The sequence below is a fragment of the Ranitomeya imitator genome, chromosome 2 (genome assembly GCF_032444005.1).
Source record: "Ranitomeya imitator isolate aRanImi1 chromosome 2, aRanImi1.pri, whole genome shotgun sequence".
Lineage (NCBI taxonomy): Eukaryota > Metazoa > Chordata > Amphibia > Anura > Dendrobatidae > Ranitomeya > Ranitomeya imitator.
This window is the reverse complement of record NC_091283.1, coordinates 385,836,251-385,853,014: the sequence shown is the minus strand read 5'-3', so window position 1 is coordinate 385,853,014 and position 16,764 is coordinate 385,836,251. Positions and strand designations below refer to the sequence as shown.

The 16,764-nt window shown below is 41.7% G+C and overlaps 1 protein-coding gene across 2 annotated transcripts in view; it reads right to left on the bottom strand.

Moving 5' to 3' along the window:
- Window positions 1-223: 223 nt before the first annotated feature.
- Window positions 224-16,764, bottom strand: part of LOC138664099 (zinc finger protein 665-like) — a 356,580-nt gene continuing 340,039 nt past the window's right edge. For both annotated transcript variants that reach the window (XM_069750526.1, XM_069750525.1), the window contains exons 6-11: window positions 8,965-9,114; window positions 8,671-8,835; window positions 8,465-8,588; window positions 8,284-8,381; window positions 6,861-6,951; window positions 224-4,368 (exon numbers count right to left, since the gene is read on the bottom strand). In XM_069750526.1, coding sequence (XP_069606627.1) covers window positions 2,681-4,368; window positions 6,861-6,951; window positions 8,284-8,381; window positions 8,465-8,588; window positions 8,671-8,835; window positions 8,965-9,114 — 2,316 coding nt within the window. In that variant the 3' untranslated portion in view covers window positions 224-2,680. The remainder of the gene's footprint in view (window positions 4,369-6,860; window positions 6,952-8,283; window positions 8,382-8,464; window positions 8,589-8,670; window positions 8,836-8,964; window positions 9,115-16,764) is intronic.

Sequence of the window (16,764 nt, the reverse complement as noted above, 5' to 3'; positions counted from 1 at the left end):
GGGGAAAGAGGAGAGTTTTGCTAAACACCTGTTGTTCAAAGCGCAAGAATTCCACTATATCACGTCACAAGGGTCAGATAGAGCCTACAGACGAGTGAGGATTTATGTCTTCAAAGAGCTGCACGTCTCGTACAGACGGAGGTCTGAGGAATTAGTAAAAAGTTACAGAGGACCATCCATTGACGGTTGGATCAATCCAGGAGAGGAAAAGATATTCCATAGGTAAGAAAATGGATTTTATTCATGATTATTCTAAGAAAAGTAATATAAAGTTTAAGTTTGCTCATAGCCATACAGATGCACAATTAGGGTCTAGTTTGTATAGCCAATGTGAAGCAGAGAATCTTAAAATTGATAAGAGGTTTTTTTCAGTAAAAAAGGTTACAAAGGAAGCTTCAAAATGTAATGCACATGGTCCGAGTGTACAATAATTTAGTTTTTGAGAAAACTGAAACACAAATACATAAAGCATGTACTATCACACAAGACATTGGTCATAATGACACAAGGTGACACACAAGAATCTGACGGGGATTACTTCGATTGTCCAAATTTTTTGATATTGTCAGAACATATTAAACAATTGGAAGATCAAATTGATACTCGAACATAATTATTGTCCAAATTGCGCAAAGATATAAAAAAGGCTTCTGTTGTTACATGATCAAACAAACATGAAGACAATGCCACCACATCATTTATACCAGACACACAAGATCCAGATGTTTCAGTAGAAGATTTACAGGCAGATGAATTACAACAATATTCTGAAAATACACGTTAATGAAAATTGTAAAAGACATTCCAAACTTCAATGACAAGATGGATGCCTTTTATAATGCAGAGAGTTTTTAATCAAACACAGATCAATTCAATCTTAATGATGAACAAAAAAAACTAAATATTCAAAGTATGTTTACCCTTACATATGGGAAAAAGGTTACAGACCACACCCAGATAAAATGAGGATGAATTGATTCATAGTACAAAAGAAGACAGACTTAGGCAATTAAATTTGTTCTTTACAGGCGAATCCACTCCCACAGCTGATGTTCTGGAACAGTTGCGAACCAATATTAAAGATAAACCATTTGCATTTTTGGTAAAATTTGAGCAGGCCTATAGAATGGTGATGGATCTTAGGCCTCATCAGGAGCCAGCATCCACGATCAGATTTTTTGTAAAAAAGTTCAAATATTTAGATCCTGCCTCAGAGCAATTGGCTAGTGCTCAGCGATCATTGCAAGAAGCAACAGTTTTTATCGACAGAGTAAGGAGATCCATGGAACAAAATCAGGTCAAGGCTAAAATAGCTGTAGTTCATGAGAAAGAAGACGTTCAGCTGAAACCTAGACCAACAGTAACATCCAAAAACAGAGATTTTGTCCACAGTAGACCCTTCGGCTCCATTTGCTTTGCAAGTACACACATCAGAGACATCTGTGTCTGCTGTAATGCTACAGTTGCAAGGAGAAGAGTGGAGAATTTTGGGCTATTTTTCTAAGCTTCTCTCACCTGCTGAAAGAGGGTTTGAGACATGTGCAAGACACCTGGTGTTTACTTTGCAGTCAAAGCAACTGAACACATTGTTGGGTTCAACAAAATCACTTTGCAAACTCCTCATTCTACACTAAAACTTCTCTTTGAGAATAATATCCCAGGTGTGTCACATCAGAGATTTGCTCATTGGTTACGGTCATTGTCTCCCATACAAATTGAGGTAGATTATAAGGCCACATATGTTCTTCCTCAATTTATGCAATATGAAAGACAAACTCATGCTTGTTTACAGTCTTTTCAGGATCCTAGTCCATCGCTTTTCAGACGGAAGGCAAGAGGCAACAGATGAACCTTAATATTGTGTGATATGAACTTACTTTTCTTCATTTTTGTAATCACTTTTTGAATAGACATTAAACAAGATTTGTTTTATCCACACAATTCAATATTGCTTTCCTTTCTATCCTCACTGTGCTCTTACTTGAAAAAGTAAGGAAGCGTTATTTTTTCTAACACTAGTATATTTTTAGGTTAGGCTACGTGCCTAAAGGAAGAGGAATTGCCTGTGTCTAAAAAAAGGAAAGAGCTGTGCTATTGTTTCAAAAGATAGTAGGGAGAAATTCTGATCCAACATGTCAGCCCTCATAGCCTGATGAAGAGACGTAAGCAACTTAGTGCATCCCTGTTTTGCCAAGGTTACATAATGTACAGTAAGACAATTATTCATAAATTTAGGATTGCTTAGAAATGGCTGAAAGGGAGACAGATCACCTGTCCCTCCACAGGTTTTTCTCCCCCTCCTCCATGTCAAAATAGTTTGCCACAAAACCGAGTGCTCTCTAATATCATCAGGGAGCTCATCGTTACCCAGATAGATCAGAGCAGTTAGTGACACCCGAGGGTTCCTCCAATTGTACGTTGGCAAAATGGGAGACCCCGAAAATCCAATCCACAATGCACCTAAAGTTAGCTACCAGATTGTATCTTCCAATATCCAGAAAATTAATTCCTCCCTCTCTTCTGGGCAATTGTAGCTTGAGCAATCCCATAAGCGTTCTTGCCTTCTCACCCTATATGAACCTCCTAAATGCTGCATTTAATTGTTTGATATCTGGTTGTGACAATAGCAGCGGAATAGCTTGGAATAAGTATAACAACTTTGGAAAGATGACCATTTTAATCAAATAGCATCTACCTGAACTTTGTGAGTTTTTTGATGCGAAACAAGATTTGATTTCCCTTTAAAACATTTCCCACATTCTGAACATGAAAATGGCTTCTCCAATATGTGAGTTCTCTGATGTTTAGCAAGATGTGATTTATGTATAAAACATTTCCCACATTCTGAACATGAAAATGGCTTTTCTCCTGTGTGAGATTTCTGATGTCTAACAAGATTTGATTTATCTATAAAACATTTCCCACATTCTGAACATGGAAATGGTTTTTCACCAGTGTGAGTTCTCTGATGTCTAAGAAGATGTGATTTCTGATAAAAACAATCCCCACATTCGGAACATAAAAACGGTTTCTCCCCTGTGTGAGTTATTTGATGTGTCACAAGAGCTTTTTTCTCATTAAAACATTTCCCACATTCTGAGCATGAAAATGGCTTTTCCCCCGTGTGAGTTCTCTGATGTGTAACAAGATGTGATTTATCTTTATAACATTTCCCACATTCTGAACATGAAAATGGCTTTTCCCCTGTGTGCGCTCTGTGATGCTTAACAAGATATGATTTCTTTATAAAACATTTCCCACATTCTGAACATGAAAATGGCTTTTCCCCTGTGTGACTTCTCTGATGTGTAACAAGATCAAATTTATGTCTAAAACATTTCCCACATTCTGAACATGAAAATGGCTTTTCACCAGTGTGAGTTCTCTGATGTCTAACAAGATTTGATTTCTGATTAAAACAATCCCCACATTCAGAACATAAAAACGGTTTCTCCCCTGTGTGAGTTGTTTGATGTGTCACAAGAGCTTTTTTCTCAATGAAACATTTCCCACATTCGGAGCATGAAAATGGCTTTTCACCAGTGTGAGTTCTTTGATGTGTAACAAGATGTGTTTTATCCATAAAACATTTACCACATTCTGAACATAAAAATGGCTTTTGCCCTGTGTGAGTTCTCTGATGTACAACAAGATGTGGTTTATCTATAAAACATTTCCCACATTCTGAACATGAAAATGGCTTTTGCCCTGTGTGAGTTCTCTGATGTGTAACAAGATGGCATTTATGTAAAAAACATTTCCCACATTTTGAACATGAAAATGGCTTTTCCCCAGTGTGAGTTCTCTGATGTGTAACAAGATTTGATTTATCTATAAAACATTTCCCACATTCTGAACATAAAAATGTTTTTTCCCCTGTGTGAGTTTTCTGGTGTTTAACAAGATTTTTTTTCTCACCAAAACATTTACCACATTCTGAGCATAAGAATTGCTTCTCCCCTGTGTGAGGTTTTTGATGTGAAACAAGATCTGATTTCCTTTTAAAATATTTCCCACATTTTAAACATGAAAATAGCTTCTTCCCTGAGTGACGCATCTGATGTGAAAGAAATCTCGATTTAGTATTGTAACATTTCCCAGATTGTGAACATGAAAATGATTTCTCCCCTATGTGAGCTACTTCATGTTCATCAGTACTTTTGTGGTTTTTGTTTTTCATATTTTCCTTTAATGAAGTAGAAGAAAGGACCCATTTAAAAGGATCAGATGATAGATTTTTCCTAAGAAGGGCTTGAGGTATATCTGTGATGACTACATGGTCTTCATATGTATCTGATGTGATACCTTGATCCCCTGCTGCAAAATCTGAAAATATCAGATGTCCCTCTGAGCTCCTGGTACCGTCATCTGCCAAGAATAAAATTGTTAATTGTCAATAACACTGCATTGAAATTATATTAATATTTATATTATCTATATAGTATGACTAAGACAGGAGACTACTACCCAAGGACTAGTAGATTATGATGTTAGGCCACCAAGTTGTGCTTTTTCAATATTTTCACATCTTAGTTGAAGCCGTATTCTCTGTAGGTTCTGGTTTCACTTCACCTGTCACCAATCATTTGCAGTTTCATGTTCAGTGGACCCTTATCAATTTAACTTCAAGTCAGTGCTAATAGATAGTGTTCATCTCTCATACACTTCCTGACAGGTATATACTTGCATCTAGCAGAGAGCACAGCAGTATGGTCATGTAAAAATAAGCAATGGCTTTTATGCAAGTGTAGGTTTTGTATTTTTTTTTTATTAAAAGAAACTAAGCGATAGATACAAGATATGAGAAGTTTTTTATACTATTTTATATATATATTGGAACTCAACAGAAAGCATTGGATTCCATCATGAATATGGGAGCACTGGGCATCTGAAAATGAATTTGCAGCAGTGTCCTCTGTAATCCATGGTTCACAGTTGTTGGTTCTTTCAAAGATCACCTAGCTTAAAGGCTACGGACACCTTTGTGCACAACAAATAGGTAACCACATATGTGACTAAGCCTCTGTGGTAATAAAGTTTCACATATCTGTTTTTGCATGGAACTATTCTGCTCATCAGAAACCTTCTTAGCTGTTTTTTCACTTCTTCCACATTCAACCTTTTTCCTCTCGGGATGTTTCTCCAGCTCTGCTCATATGATATGTTTAGATTTCTCATGAACTAGCACAGCTGAAGTTACATTATCCCCCACCTTCTTCAACTTCTATGGCTGTTTACCACAACCAAGCACACTCACTGCCAGGCAGGTATATGATTTCTCTGTCATTCTTCCCCTCTCCATGGGACATATTCACACTATATTCTCCACCGTAAAAATATTGGAGTCTGGTGGTTCACGAGGAAAGAAATGTCAACATACAATATTCTGAGTCAGTTAATGAACCAGGATATTCTGGATGACATGCGAGTACGATCTGAAAATGCAGACCCATTCCCTTGAATGGGCAAATTCAATCAAGCGGATCAAACCCAGACATGTATCCATTTTTTGCCAGACAGCTTTGAAGTGTGTTCACACCTGAGTTTCTGAGTTTTGACTGTTCTTTTCAGGAAAATGGAATTTATGTCCAAAATAGATCTGTTGCACAACTGAAGCAAACAGAAGCTGAGTGGGCCTATTAATTGTGGTCCGTCTGGGTTCCTTTATTATTATTATTATTATTGTTTATTACATGTGTTCTTTTTTAGAATGGAAATCAAACTTTAGAGTGATAAGTTTTTTTTGCCATTAAAAAATATGGATTTATATAATATGAATGTAAACAAAGGTGTCATTTTTATTTACACCATTTACCGATCACCATAAATCACTATATTGTACATGTTGTTACAATTACAGGGACTCAACATATATCCATGTTTACTATGATGATTTTGTATAATTTTTGAAAATAATTCTATAGTTAGAAATCTCTGGTGATTACTTTTCAGCACTTATAATGTTCTGGCATGATATCTGTATATAATGTTATATTATTCATGTAAAGAAGAATGCTTCTGAGGTTTTTAGGCTGAGAAAATTCTCCAGAACAGTACAGCCTGTGGCTCCCTAGTAATGTTTCTACCTTCCATATCAGGGGTCTTGAGTTCAGATCCCCAACACTGTCAAGCTTCAAAAGTATATTAAGAGACATCCACTGAGTGTCCTGTATTAAACAGGACTGTGAATACAGAAGTATCTCTTCTGCTTCAAAAGTGGCAAAAATAAAAGGACCTAAAAAGGTTAAGTGCCTGACATTTCATGCTACCAAAAGAGGGCCATGATTATAGAGCTATAACTGAAAAAAAAATCACTACTAGAAGTAAAAGAGTGAATTAAAAGCCATCAATATCTTTTATCACATATGTAAAATATAAAGTAAAAAAATGGATCAAGTGTAATGTAAAAAAAATGACTACATACAAGAGGGAAGATGTCAGAATGTAAGAACATGATTTTTGTACAAAAATGAGGAAGGGAACCAAAATCTGTTTAGGATTTAGGAATACAGACACATAATCAACGTGTTTAATTAGGGAAAAATATACTATGTAATGATCAGAGTGGATGGTAGTAGGTTTACAAAAAACAGGGTTATACCGGACATTGCACAAGTCTGCAGCAGATCACCATATAATGTAATATAATAATAATTATCATGTGCTGCAAGACAGATAAAGTAAACTGACCAGATATGTGCAAGAGATGAAATGTCCGAACATGTCACAAAATAATCATATATTATTATAAGCACAATCATGGCGCATAAATAAATACCCATAATGGATTTGTGCTCCCTCTGGGATGGAGCCAACCCAATGTGCGCTCCTGGCACTGATTGATTTTAGGTTATACTCACCCGTGCGGTTATCTGTGGGAATCTCCTCTTTACACCGCTCATCACCTCTCATATATGTCTCTGTAGTATTAATATGGGGCAGATATTTACCCTGAAAGAAAAATATTAAGAGTCAGAGAAAGATGAAAAAATCATAACCAGAAAACTGGGGGAAGATCCAGACAACATTTAATGTCTATGATCAGCTTTACCCTGTCATCTCCACCAAGCATAAAACACACACTGAATGGCCACATTATTAGAGACACCCACGATGTCTATTCAGATCCTCAGCAATTCATATTGTAATAGATTCCACTAGATGAAGAAGTAATTCTGTGGGATAATTGGCACATCCGGAAATAATATGGAGATACTGATATGTTGTGAACAGTCTATTTCATCTCATCCTGAAGATGCGCTATAGGATTAAAACATGAGGACTATGGAGCCCAGGGAAGCAACAACAACTCTCTAATATTCCTGGAATCAATCCTTGACTAGTGGATCATTGTGTCATGGTGCATTGTCCTTCTACCGTACTCGTACGAGTCTCACATGTCAATACCCGGAACTGCCGCCGGCACTCGGACAGCAGCGTGCAACTGCATGTATTTCTATGCAGAAGCACGCTCCGATCCCGATTGCCAGCGGCAGTGCCAGGTATTGACATTCGAGACTTGGGCAAGTTTTTCGCATGACTGACCCAGGCCTAACTCTGACCCTGACACAACCAAACCCTTTACTGCAAGGCTTTTAACCAAAGAACCTGGAGCCTTCGGCCACATGGAAAACCAGGCCAGGAAGGAAACGGACTGCCACACTAACATTCTGTAGTCAGTTTCAAAACAAAAGTCCAGCAGGTTTTCTTAAATCTGCCCTGGACAAATAGCTTGTCCAAGACTAACACTCAATTTTATTTTTCATTGCAATCACAGCTACGCCTGTGACTGCAATGCACTCCCTTGGCCTAAATACGCCTCCAAACGCATCCTGGGGGAAAATACAGTGACCCTCACATTTAACACCAGTCACTGCCTCACATATTACTAATATCCTCCTTAAAAAATCGTGTATGTTCTATGGATCCCCTTACATTGTATTTTTCCCTCAATCATAATGTTCTCAGTACTAATACTTTTGAGAAGAAAAACTAAAGAGGTTAGGAGTTTTTCAAAATTTCCCTGACAACCATGCCTAGGTAAAGTGCTCAAAATTCCCATTCTAATGTGGTTTCAGACTGAAAAATGATCACTTTATTTTATATTACACTAGTTATTAGTATTCTCTATACAGGAAAGTTTTGATAAAGAAAGTGTCTATGTTTCTAATAAATTGGCAGTTCGGTGTATAATACTGGGGGATAAAACAAGTCTGATCACAAGACCTTCTTAGCCTTATACACATCATAGGGGAGATTTCATGACACCTTCTCTCCATCTACCTCATGATCCTGAGGAACATTGAGATCTTCTTGTTTACAGTCCTGTGGAAGAAGAGGAAGGGGACATCTCTCTGGTGTTGTCCTCTCACTGGATAGAACTGGAAGAAACACATACAAGGACTGAATTCATTCTTTACATACAGATAATTATAGGCCGTGTGTATTTAGTCCTGTCTATTACCTGGTGATGTGAGGGTCTGGGGAACTTCCATCTTGATGTCCTTGTACCAATCTTTATGTCCTTCTAAATACTCCCACTCCTCCATGGAGAAATAGATAGCGACATCCTGACACCTTATAGGAACCTGACACATACAATGATACCGTCATCCCCCGATCCCTCCATAGCGCTACTGTATAAAGTCCCAGCATTCCCAGCAGTGTCACCTCTCCAGTCAGCAGCTCGATCATCTTGTAGGTGAGTTCTAGGATCTTCAGGTAATTGATGTCCTTATGTATCAGGGGGTGAGGTGGGCTCAGGAGTCTTCCCCATCCCTCAGACACAGGGGCCTGACAGTGCTCACTAGAGGTCTTCTTCACTACTGTGTAATCCTGGTTATGCAGAGACACATTAATAAATCTCACTACAGACATTTCCAGAGTCCTTACCTCTCCAGTTCTGTCCATCTGTTATTCCCATAGATAAGAATTATGTAATGTGACGTCATCAGAATCTCTCACCTCTCCAGTAAGCCGGAAGAGGATCTCTAGGGTGAGGTGTAATATCCTCTCCGCCATCTTGTCCCTGTCCCTATCCATCCTTGTAGGGTCACTCAGGAGAATTCTCTTATATAGAAGATCTCCACTGAGAGGATCCGATATTGTAGGGACCTGAATGGGGAGAAGATGATGTAATAAACCTCCGGAGCTGTTACCGGCATCACACGATCACTACATCCAGTCATGGCCCCGTACTGCCCCCGATATAACACACAATCCCATTATAGTCACATACAGAGATTTAACACAGGCTCAGCACTGAGGGGGTTAATGTCCCCTGCCCCAGCAATGGGGAATCTCCAGCAACTACAGTACAGACCAAAAGTTTAGACACACCTTTTCATTTAAAGATTTTTCTGTATTTTCATGACTATGAAAATTGTAAATTCACACTGAAGGCATCAAAACTATGAATTAACACATGTGGAATTATATACTTAACAAAAAAGTGTGAAACAACTGAAAATATGTCTTGTATTCTAAGTTCTTCAAAGTAGCCACCTTTACAGAATGCTGTAGATAAGCCCCTGATGCCGGTGGGCTTAGCTCATCTTCCATTTTGGGGGTGACAGGTTCCATTTAAATGATGACACATGATAGATGGTGGCACAGGAACTATTCATCTGATGTTATAGCCCATCTGTGCCAAGGAAAAATGAGTGATTTCAAACACATTAGGCTGGTTTCACATTTGAGATTAAAAACGCAGCGTTAAAAACGCAAACGCATGTGGTGGAAAAAACGCATGTAAATGCGTGCAAACGCTGCGTTTTGACGCGTTTACATGCGTTTTTTTCCTGCGTATGCGTTTTTGAAACGCATGATGAGAAGTGTGTGACAGCTGCCAATCATCAAAATCAACTAGAAAACCCACTATTATTATTTACTATTATTATTATTATTATTATTATTAAATTATATAGCACCATTAATTCCATGGTGCTTTACATGAGAAAGGGGTTACATACAGGGTTATAGATATCGATTACAGTAAGCAGGTTTACAGTGACAGACTGGTACAGAGGGGAGAGGACCCTGTCCTTGCGGACTTACATTCTATGGGAAAGTGGGGAAGAGACAGAAGGTAGGGGCGAGGCGGCGGCTCTGGCGATGGCGAGGCGGCAGCTCTGGCGATGGTGAGGCGGCAGAATGGTTATTGCAGGCTTTCTTGAAGAGATGGGTTTTCAGGTTCCGTCTGAAGGAGCCGAGGGTGGTGGATAGTCGGACGTGTTGAGGCATGGAATTCCAGAGGATGGGGGATATTCGGGAGAAATCTTGGAGGCGGTTGTGTGAGGAACGAATAAGTGTGGAGGAGAGTAGGAGGTCTTGGGAGGATCGGAGATTACGTGAGGGAAGATATTGGGAGATTAGTTCAGAGATATAGGGAGAGGACAGGTTGTGGATGGCTTTGTAGATCAGTGTTAGTAGTTTGAACTGGATTCGTTGGGGAATGGGGAGCCAGTGGAGGGATTTGAAGAGGGGAGAAGCAGGGGAGTAGCGAGGAGAGAGGTGGATTAGCCGGGCAGCAGAGTTGAGGACAGACTGGAGTGGTGCAAGAGAGTTAGCAGGGAGGCCACAGAGGAGGGTGTTGCAGTAGTCGAGGCGGGAGATGATGAGGGCATGCACAAGAGTTTGGTAGATTGTGGGCTGAGGAAGGAACGGATTCTGGCAATATTTTTGAGTTGGAGGCGACAGGAGGTGGCAAGAGTTTGGACGTGCGGTTTGAAGGACAGGGCAGAGTCGAGAGTTACCCCGAGGCAGCAGATTTCAGGTGCGGGAGAGAGCGTGATGCCGTTTACCATAATAGATAGGTCGGGTAGGGGGGATACGCGGGATGGGGGAAAGATGATGCGTTCGGTTTTGTCTACATTGAGTTTTAGGAAGCGAGAGGTGAAGAAGGAGGATATGGCTGACAGACACTTCGGGATTCTGGACAGCAGAGAGGTGACATCTGGGCTAGAGAGGTAGATCTGAGTGTCGTCCGCATACAGGTGGTACTGGAAGCCGTGGGACTTTATGAGTTGTCCTAGGCCAAGAGTATAGATGGAAAAAAGTAGGGGCCCTAGGACAGAGCCCTGAGGGACTCCAACAGAGAGAGGGCGGGATGAGGAGGTGGTGTGGGAGTGGGAAACGCTAAATGTGCGGTCGGAAAGGTATGAGGCAATCCAGGACAGGGCAAGGTCTTTGATGCCAATGGAAGAAAGAATCTGTAGTAGTAGGCAATGATCGACTGTGTCGAAAGCAGAGTACACTATAAATGTGAAATAGTTAGGGTTAGAGTTTGGATCCCTTTATCACCTTGATGGTGGGGGGGTTAGGGTTTGGATCCCTTTAGGGTTAGGGTTTGGATCCCTTTATCACCTTGATGGTGGGGGGTTAGGGTTAGGGTTTGGATCCCTTTATCACCTTGATGGTGGGGGGTTAGGGTTAGGGTTTGGATCCCTTTATCACCTTGATGGTGGGGGGTTAGGGTTTGGATCCCTTTAGGGTTAGGGTTTGGATCCCTTTATCACCTTGATGGTGGGGGGTGGCTTATCAGTGTGTAGACTTGCTTTTTTCTATGGAAATGCATGCGTTTAAAAATGCAACCAAACGCATGTGCTTAAAAACGCATGCGTTTACATAGACAGTAATACGTTTTTTTGCCGCAATAAAACGCATCTAGAAATTACTACATGTTGCATTTCTGCAACAAAAGGCATGCAGAGAAACGACGCATGCGTCGTCAAACGCGGCAAAACGCATACAAAAAAAACGCATGCATTTTTAATGTTAAATATAGGGAAAAAAACGCATGCTTTTTTTGCGCTAAAACGCTGCGCCAAAAAACGCAAATGTGAAACCAGCCTTAGTTGGACACCAGTCATGTAGTCAGTTAAAATTTACAACACTGTACACTACCTACAATTTGTAGTGCAGCATTATCCATGCTATGCAGTGATGAGGCAGTTACCCAGCAAAGTTCCAAACAAAAGTCTCTTTAATATGTTCACTTGACAGGTTTAATGTATAACTCACAACATTAACCCCTTCCCGACCTGTGACACAGCATATGCGTCATGAAAGTGAAAGTCGGTGTCAATCCGACCTGTGACGCATATGCTGCGTCACAGAATGATCGCATTCCTGCAGATTGGGTGAAAAGGTTAACTGTAATTTCACCTGACCTGCAGAGACAGGGGGATGTTATGATCCGGTGACCTTGGAGCAGCATGAAAACTTTCACTGGAGTAGGTGGTAACTATACTGACCGCAAATCCTGATCTTAACACCGCAACTAGAAGTAGCCGTGGGGTGTACCTAACAAACCCTAGACACCTCGTCACAGCCGGAGGACTAAATACCCCTATAGATGGAAATAGGAATTCTACCTTGCCTCAGAGCAGAACCCCAAAGGATAGGCAGCCCCCCATAAATATTGGCTGTGAGTAGGAGAGGAAAGACAAACACAGGTAGAAAACAGGATTTAGCACAAGAGGCCACTCTAGCTAAAATAGGAAAGGATAGGACAGAGTACTGTGCGGTCAGTATTAAAACCCTTCCAAAAATATCCACAGCAGATTATACCAAAATTCCTCCATCTAACTAAAGACGTGGAACGTATATCTGCAAATCCAGAGAATCCTACACTTAGAGCAGGAATACAAACAAAAAACAAGCACATAGCTTGTGTGCCATAGAAAAAGAAACAGACACTTATCTTTGCTGAATTGGCAGCTAAGCAGGAGAAGCCAGACAGAGGTCCAACACTTCCCAAGAAACATTGACAACTGGCAAGGACTAATGAGTCCTGCAAACCTAAATACCCCAGTCAGAATTGCAATCAGCAGATACACCTGTCCAGGACTGCAGCCCAGGGACACCTGCATTACCACCTACAACCACCGGAGGGAGCCCAAAAGCAGAATTCACATCAGTACCTCCCTGTTGTGAATTCTGTTTTCGAACTCCCTCCTGTGGTCATGAATGGTACTTCAGCGAGTTCTGTCCATGGACTCCCTCTGGTGGCTGTGAGTGGAGCTGCTGCTTCTGAGGTTCCTTCCACAGGTGACGTAGTTTATTCTTTGGCTGGCTGTTCTATTTAACTCCACTCAGATCGTTACTCCATGCCAGCTGTCAATGTTCTTGTACTGGTTCAATTCGCTCTTGGATCTTTCTGGTGACCTGTCTACTCCAGCAGAAGCTAAGTCCCTGCTAGTTAATTATTTGTTCATTGTTTCCTTGTCCTGTTGGCTATCATGATTTTGCCTTGCTAGCTGGAAGCTCTGAGATGCAGAGTGGCACCTCCGCACCGTGAGTCGGTGCGGAGGTCTTTTTACACACTCTGCGTGGTCTTTTGTAGTTTTTTGTGCTGACCGCAAAGATACCTTTCCTATCCTCAGTCTGTTTAGTAAGTCTGGCCTCCCTTTGCTGAAACCTGTTTCATTTCTGTGTTTGTGACTTTCATCTTTACTCACAGTCAATATATGTGGGGGGCTGCCTTTTCCTTTGTGGAATTTCTCTGAGGCTAGTTAGCTCTTAGGCTGTGAATAGGCATCTAGGCCTGGTCAGGTACACTCCACGGCTATTTCTAGTTGTGTGATAGGATTAGGGGTTGTGGTCAGCAGAGCTCCCACTTCCCAGAGCTTGTCCTGTGTGAGTTTAACCATCAGGTCATTTCGGGTGCTCCTAACCACCAGGTCCATAACACCTCCCCCCTTGAGGAGGGGTCACCGAACCCTCACCTGAGCCCCCAGGCCGATCAGGATGAGCCAGATGAAAGGCACGAACCAAATCAGCGGCATGGACATCAGAGGCAAAAACCCAAGAATTATCCTCCTGGCCATAACCCTTCCATTTAACAAGGTACTGAAGCTTCCGCCTCGAAAAACGGGAATCCAAAATCTTCTCAACAACATATTCCAACTCCCCATCAACCAACACAGGGGCCGGAGGATCAACAGAGGGAACAACGGGCTCCACATATTTCCGCAATAAAGATCTATGGAAGACATTATGGATCGCAAAAGAGGCCTCAAGCGCCAGTCGAAAAGACACCGGATTAATAATCTCAGAAATCCTATAAGGACCAATAAACCGAAGCTTAAACTTAGGAGAAGAAACCTTTATAGGAACATGACGGGAAGACAACCAGACCAGATCCCCAACCCGAAGCCGGGAACCAACACACCGACGACGGTTAGCAAAACGTTGAGCCTCCTACTGAGACAACACCAAATTGTCCACCACATGAGCCCAAATCTGCTGCAACCTGTCAACCACAGAATCCACACCAGGACAGTCAGAAGGCTCAACCTGCCCAGAAGAAAAACGAGGATGAAAACCAAAATTACAAAAGAAAGGCGAAACCAAAGTAGCCGAACTAGCCCGATCATTAAGGGCAAACTCGGCCAATGGCAAGAAAGCCACCCAATCATCCTGATCAGCAGACACAAAGCATCTCAAATACGTCTCCAAAGTCTGATTAGTTCGCTCGGTCTGACCATTTGTCTGAGGATGAAACGCAGAAGAAAACGACAAATCAATGCCCAGCCTAGCACAAAAGGCCCGCCAAAACCTAGAAACAAACTGGGAACCTCTGTCGGACACAATATTCTCCGGAATACCATGCAAAAGGACCATATGCTGAAAAAACAACGGAACCAAATCCAAAGAGGAAGGCAATTTAGGCAAAGGCACCAAATGAACCATCTTAGAGAACCGGTCACAAACAACCCAGATAACCGACATCCTCTGGGAAACCGGAAGATCAGAAATAAAATCCATAGAAATATGCGTCCAGGGCCTCTCAGGGACCGGCAATGGCAAAAGCAACCCACTAGCACGGGAACAACAAGGCTTGGCCCACGCACAAGTCCCACAGGACTGCACAAAAGAATGCACATCACGCGACAAAGAAGGCCACCAAAAGGACCTACCAACCAAGTCTCTGGTACCAAAAATGCCAGGATGACCAGCCAACACGGAACAGTGAACCTCAGAAATCACTCTACTAGTCCATCTGTCAGAAACAAACAGTTTCCCCACAGGACAGCGGTCAGGTTTGTCAGCCTGGAATTCCTGAAGAACCCGTCGTAAATCAGGGGAAATGGCAGAAAGGACCACCCCTTCTTTCAGAATACCGACCAGTTCTAAGACCTCAGGAGAATCAGGCAAAAAACTCCTAGAGAGGGCATCAGCCTTAATGTTCTTAGAACCCGGAAGGTACGAGACCACGAAATCAAAACGGGACAAAAACAAGGACCATCGAGCCAGTCTAGGAATCAGCCGTATGGCAGACTCGAGGTAAAACAAATTCTTATGATCGGTCAAGACCACAATACGGTGCTTAGCTCCCTCAAGCCAATGTCGCCACTCCTCAAACGCCCACTTCATAGCCAACAACTCCCGATTGCCGACATCATAATTGCGTTCAGCAGGCAAAAACTTACGGGAAAAGAAGGCACACGGTTTCATTAAGGAACCAACAGGATCCCTCTGAGACAAAACGGCCCCTGCCCCAATCTCAGAAGCGTCAACCTCAACCTGAAACGGAAGAGAAACATCCGGTTGGCGCAACACTGGAGCAGAAGTAAATCGACGTTTAAGCTCCTGAAAGGCAGAGACAGTCGCAGAGGACCAATTCGCCACATCAGCACCTTTTTTCATCAAATCGGTCAAGGGTTTAACTACGCTGGAAAAATTAGCAATGAAACGGCGATAAAAATTTGCAAAACCCAAAAATTTCTGAAGGCTCTTCACGGATGTGGGCTGAATCCAATCATGAATGGCCTGAACCTTAATCGGATCCATCTCTATAGACGAGGGAGAAAAAATGAAGCTCAAAAAAGAAACCTTCTGCACCCCAAAGAGACACTTAGACCCTTTCACAAACAGGGCATTGTCACGAAGGATCTGAAATACCATCCTGACCTGTTCCACATGAGACTCCCAATCATCGGAAAAAATCAAAATATCGTCCAAATATACAATCAAGAATTTATCAATATAAGTTCGGAAAATATCATGCATGAAGGACTGAAAAACAGATGGAGCATTAGTGAGCCCGAATGGCATCACAAGGTATTCAAAATGGCCTTCGGGCGTGTTAAACGCAGTTTTCCATTCATCACCCTGCTTAATACGAACAAGATTATATGCCCCCCGAAGGTCAATCTTCGTAAACCAACTAGCTCCCTTAATCCTAGCAAACAAATCGGTAAGCAAAGGTAAAGGGTATTGGAACTTGGCCGTGATCTTTTTCAAGAGGCGATAATCAATACAGGGTCTCAAGGAACCATCTTTTTTAGCAACAAAAAAAACCCCTGCTCCCAACGGTGAAGATGGCCGAATATGCCCTTTCTCCAAAGACTCCTTAATATAGCTCCGCATGGCGGTATGTTCAGGCACAGACAGGTTGAAAAGTCGACCCTTAGGAAACTTACAGCCTGGAATCAAGTCAATAGCACAATCGCAGTCCCTCTGTGGTGGAAGGAAACTGGACTTGGGCTCATCGAATACATCCTGAAAATCAGACAAAAACTCTGGAATTTCAGAAGAGGAAGAAGAGGAGATTGACATCAAAGGAACATCATTATGAACCCCCTGACAACCCCAACTAGTCACAGACATGGACTTCCAATCCAACACAGGATTATGTACCTGCAACCACGGAAAGTCCATTAAGTTCAAGGCGGCGCCTGAATCCACAAACGCCATGACAGAAAATGATGACAATGAGCAGATCAAGGACACAGATAACAGAAATTTAGGTTGTACAGT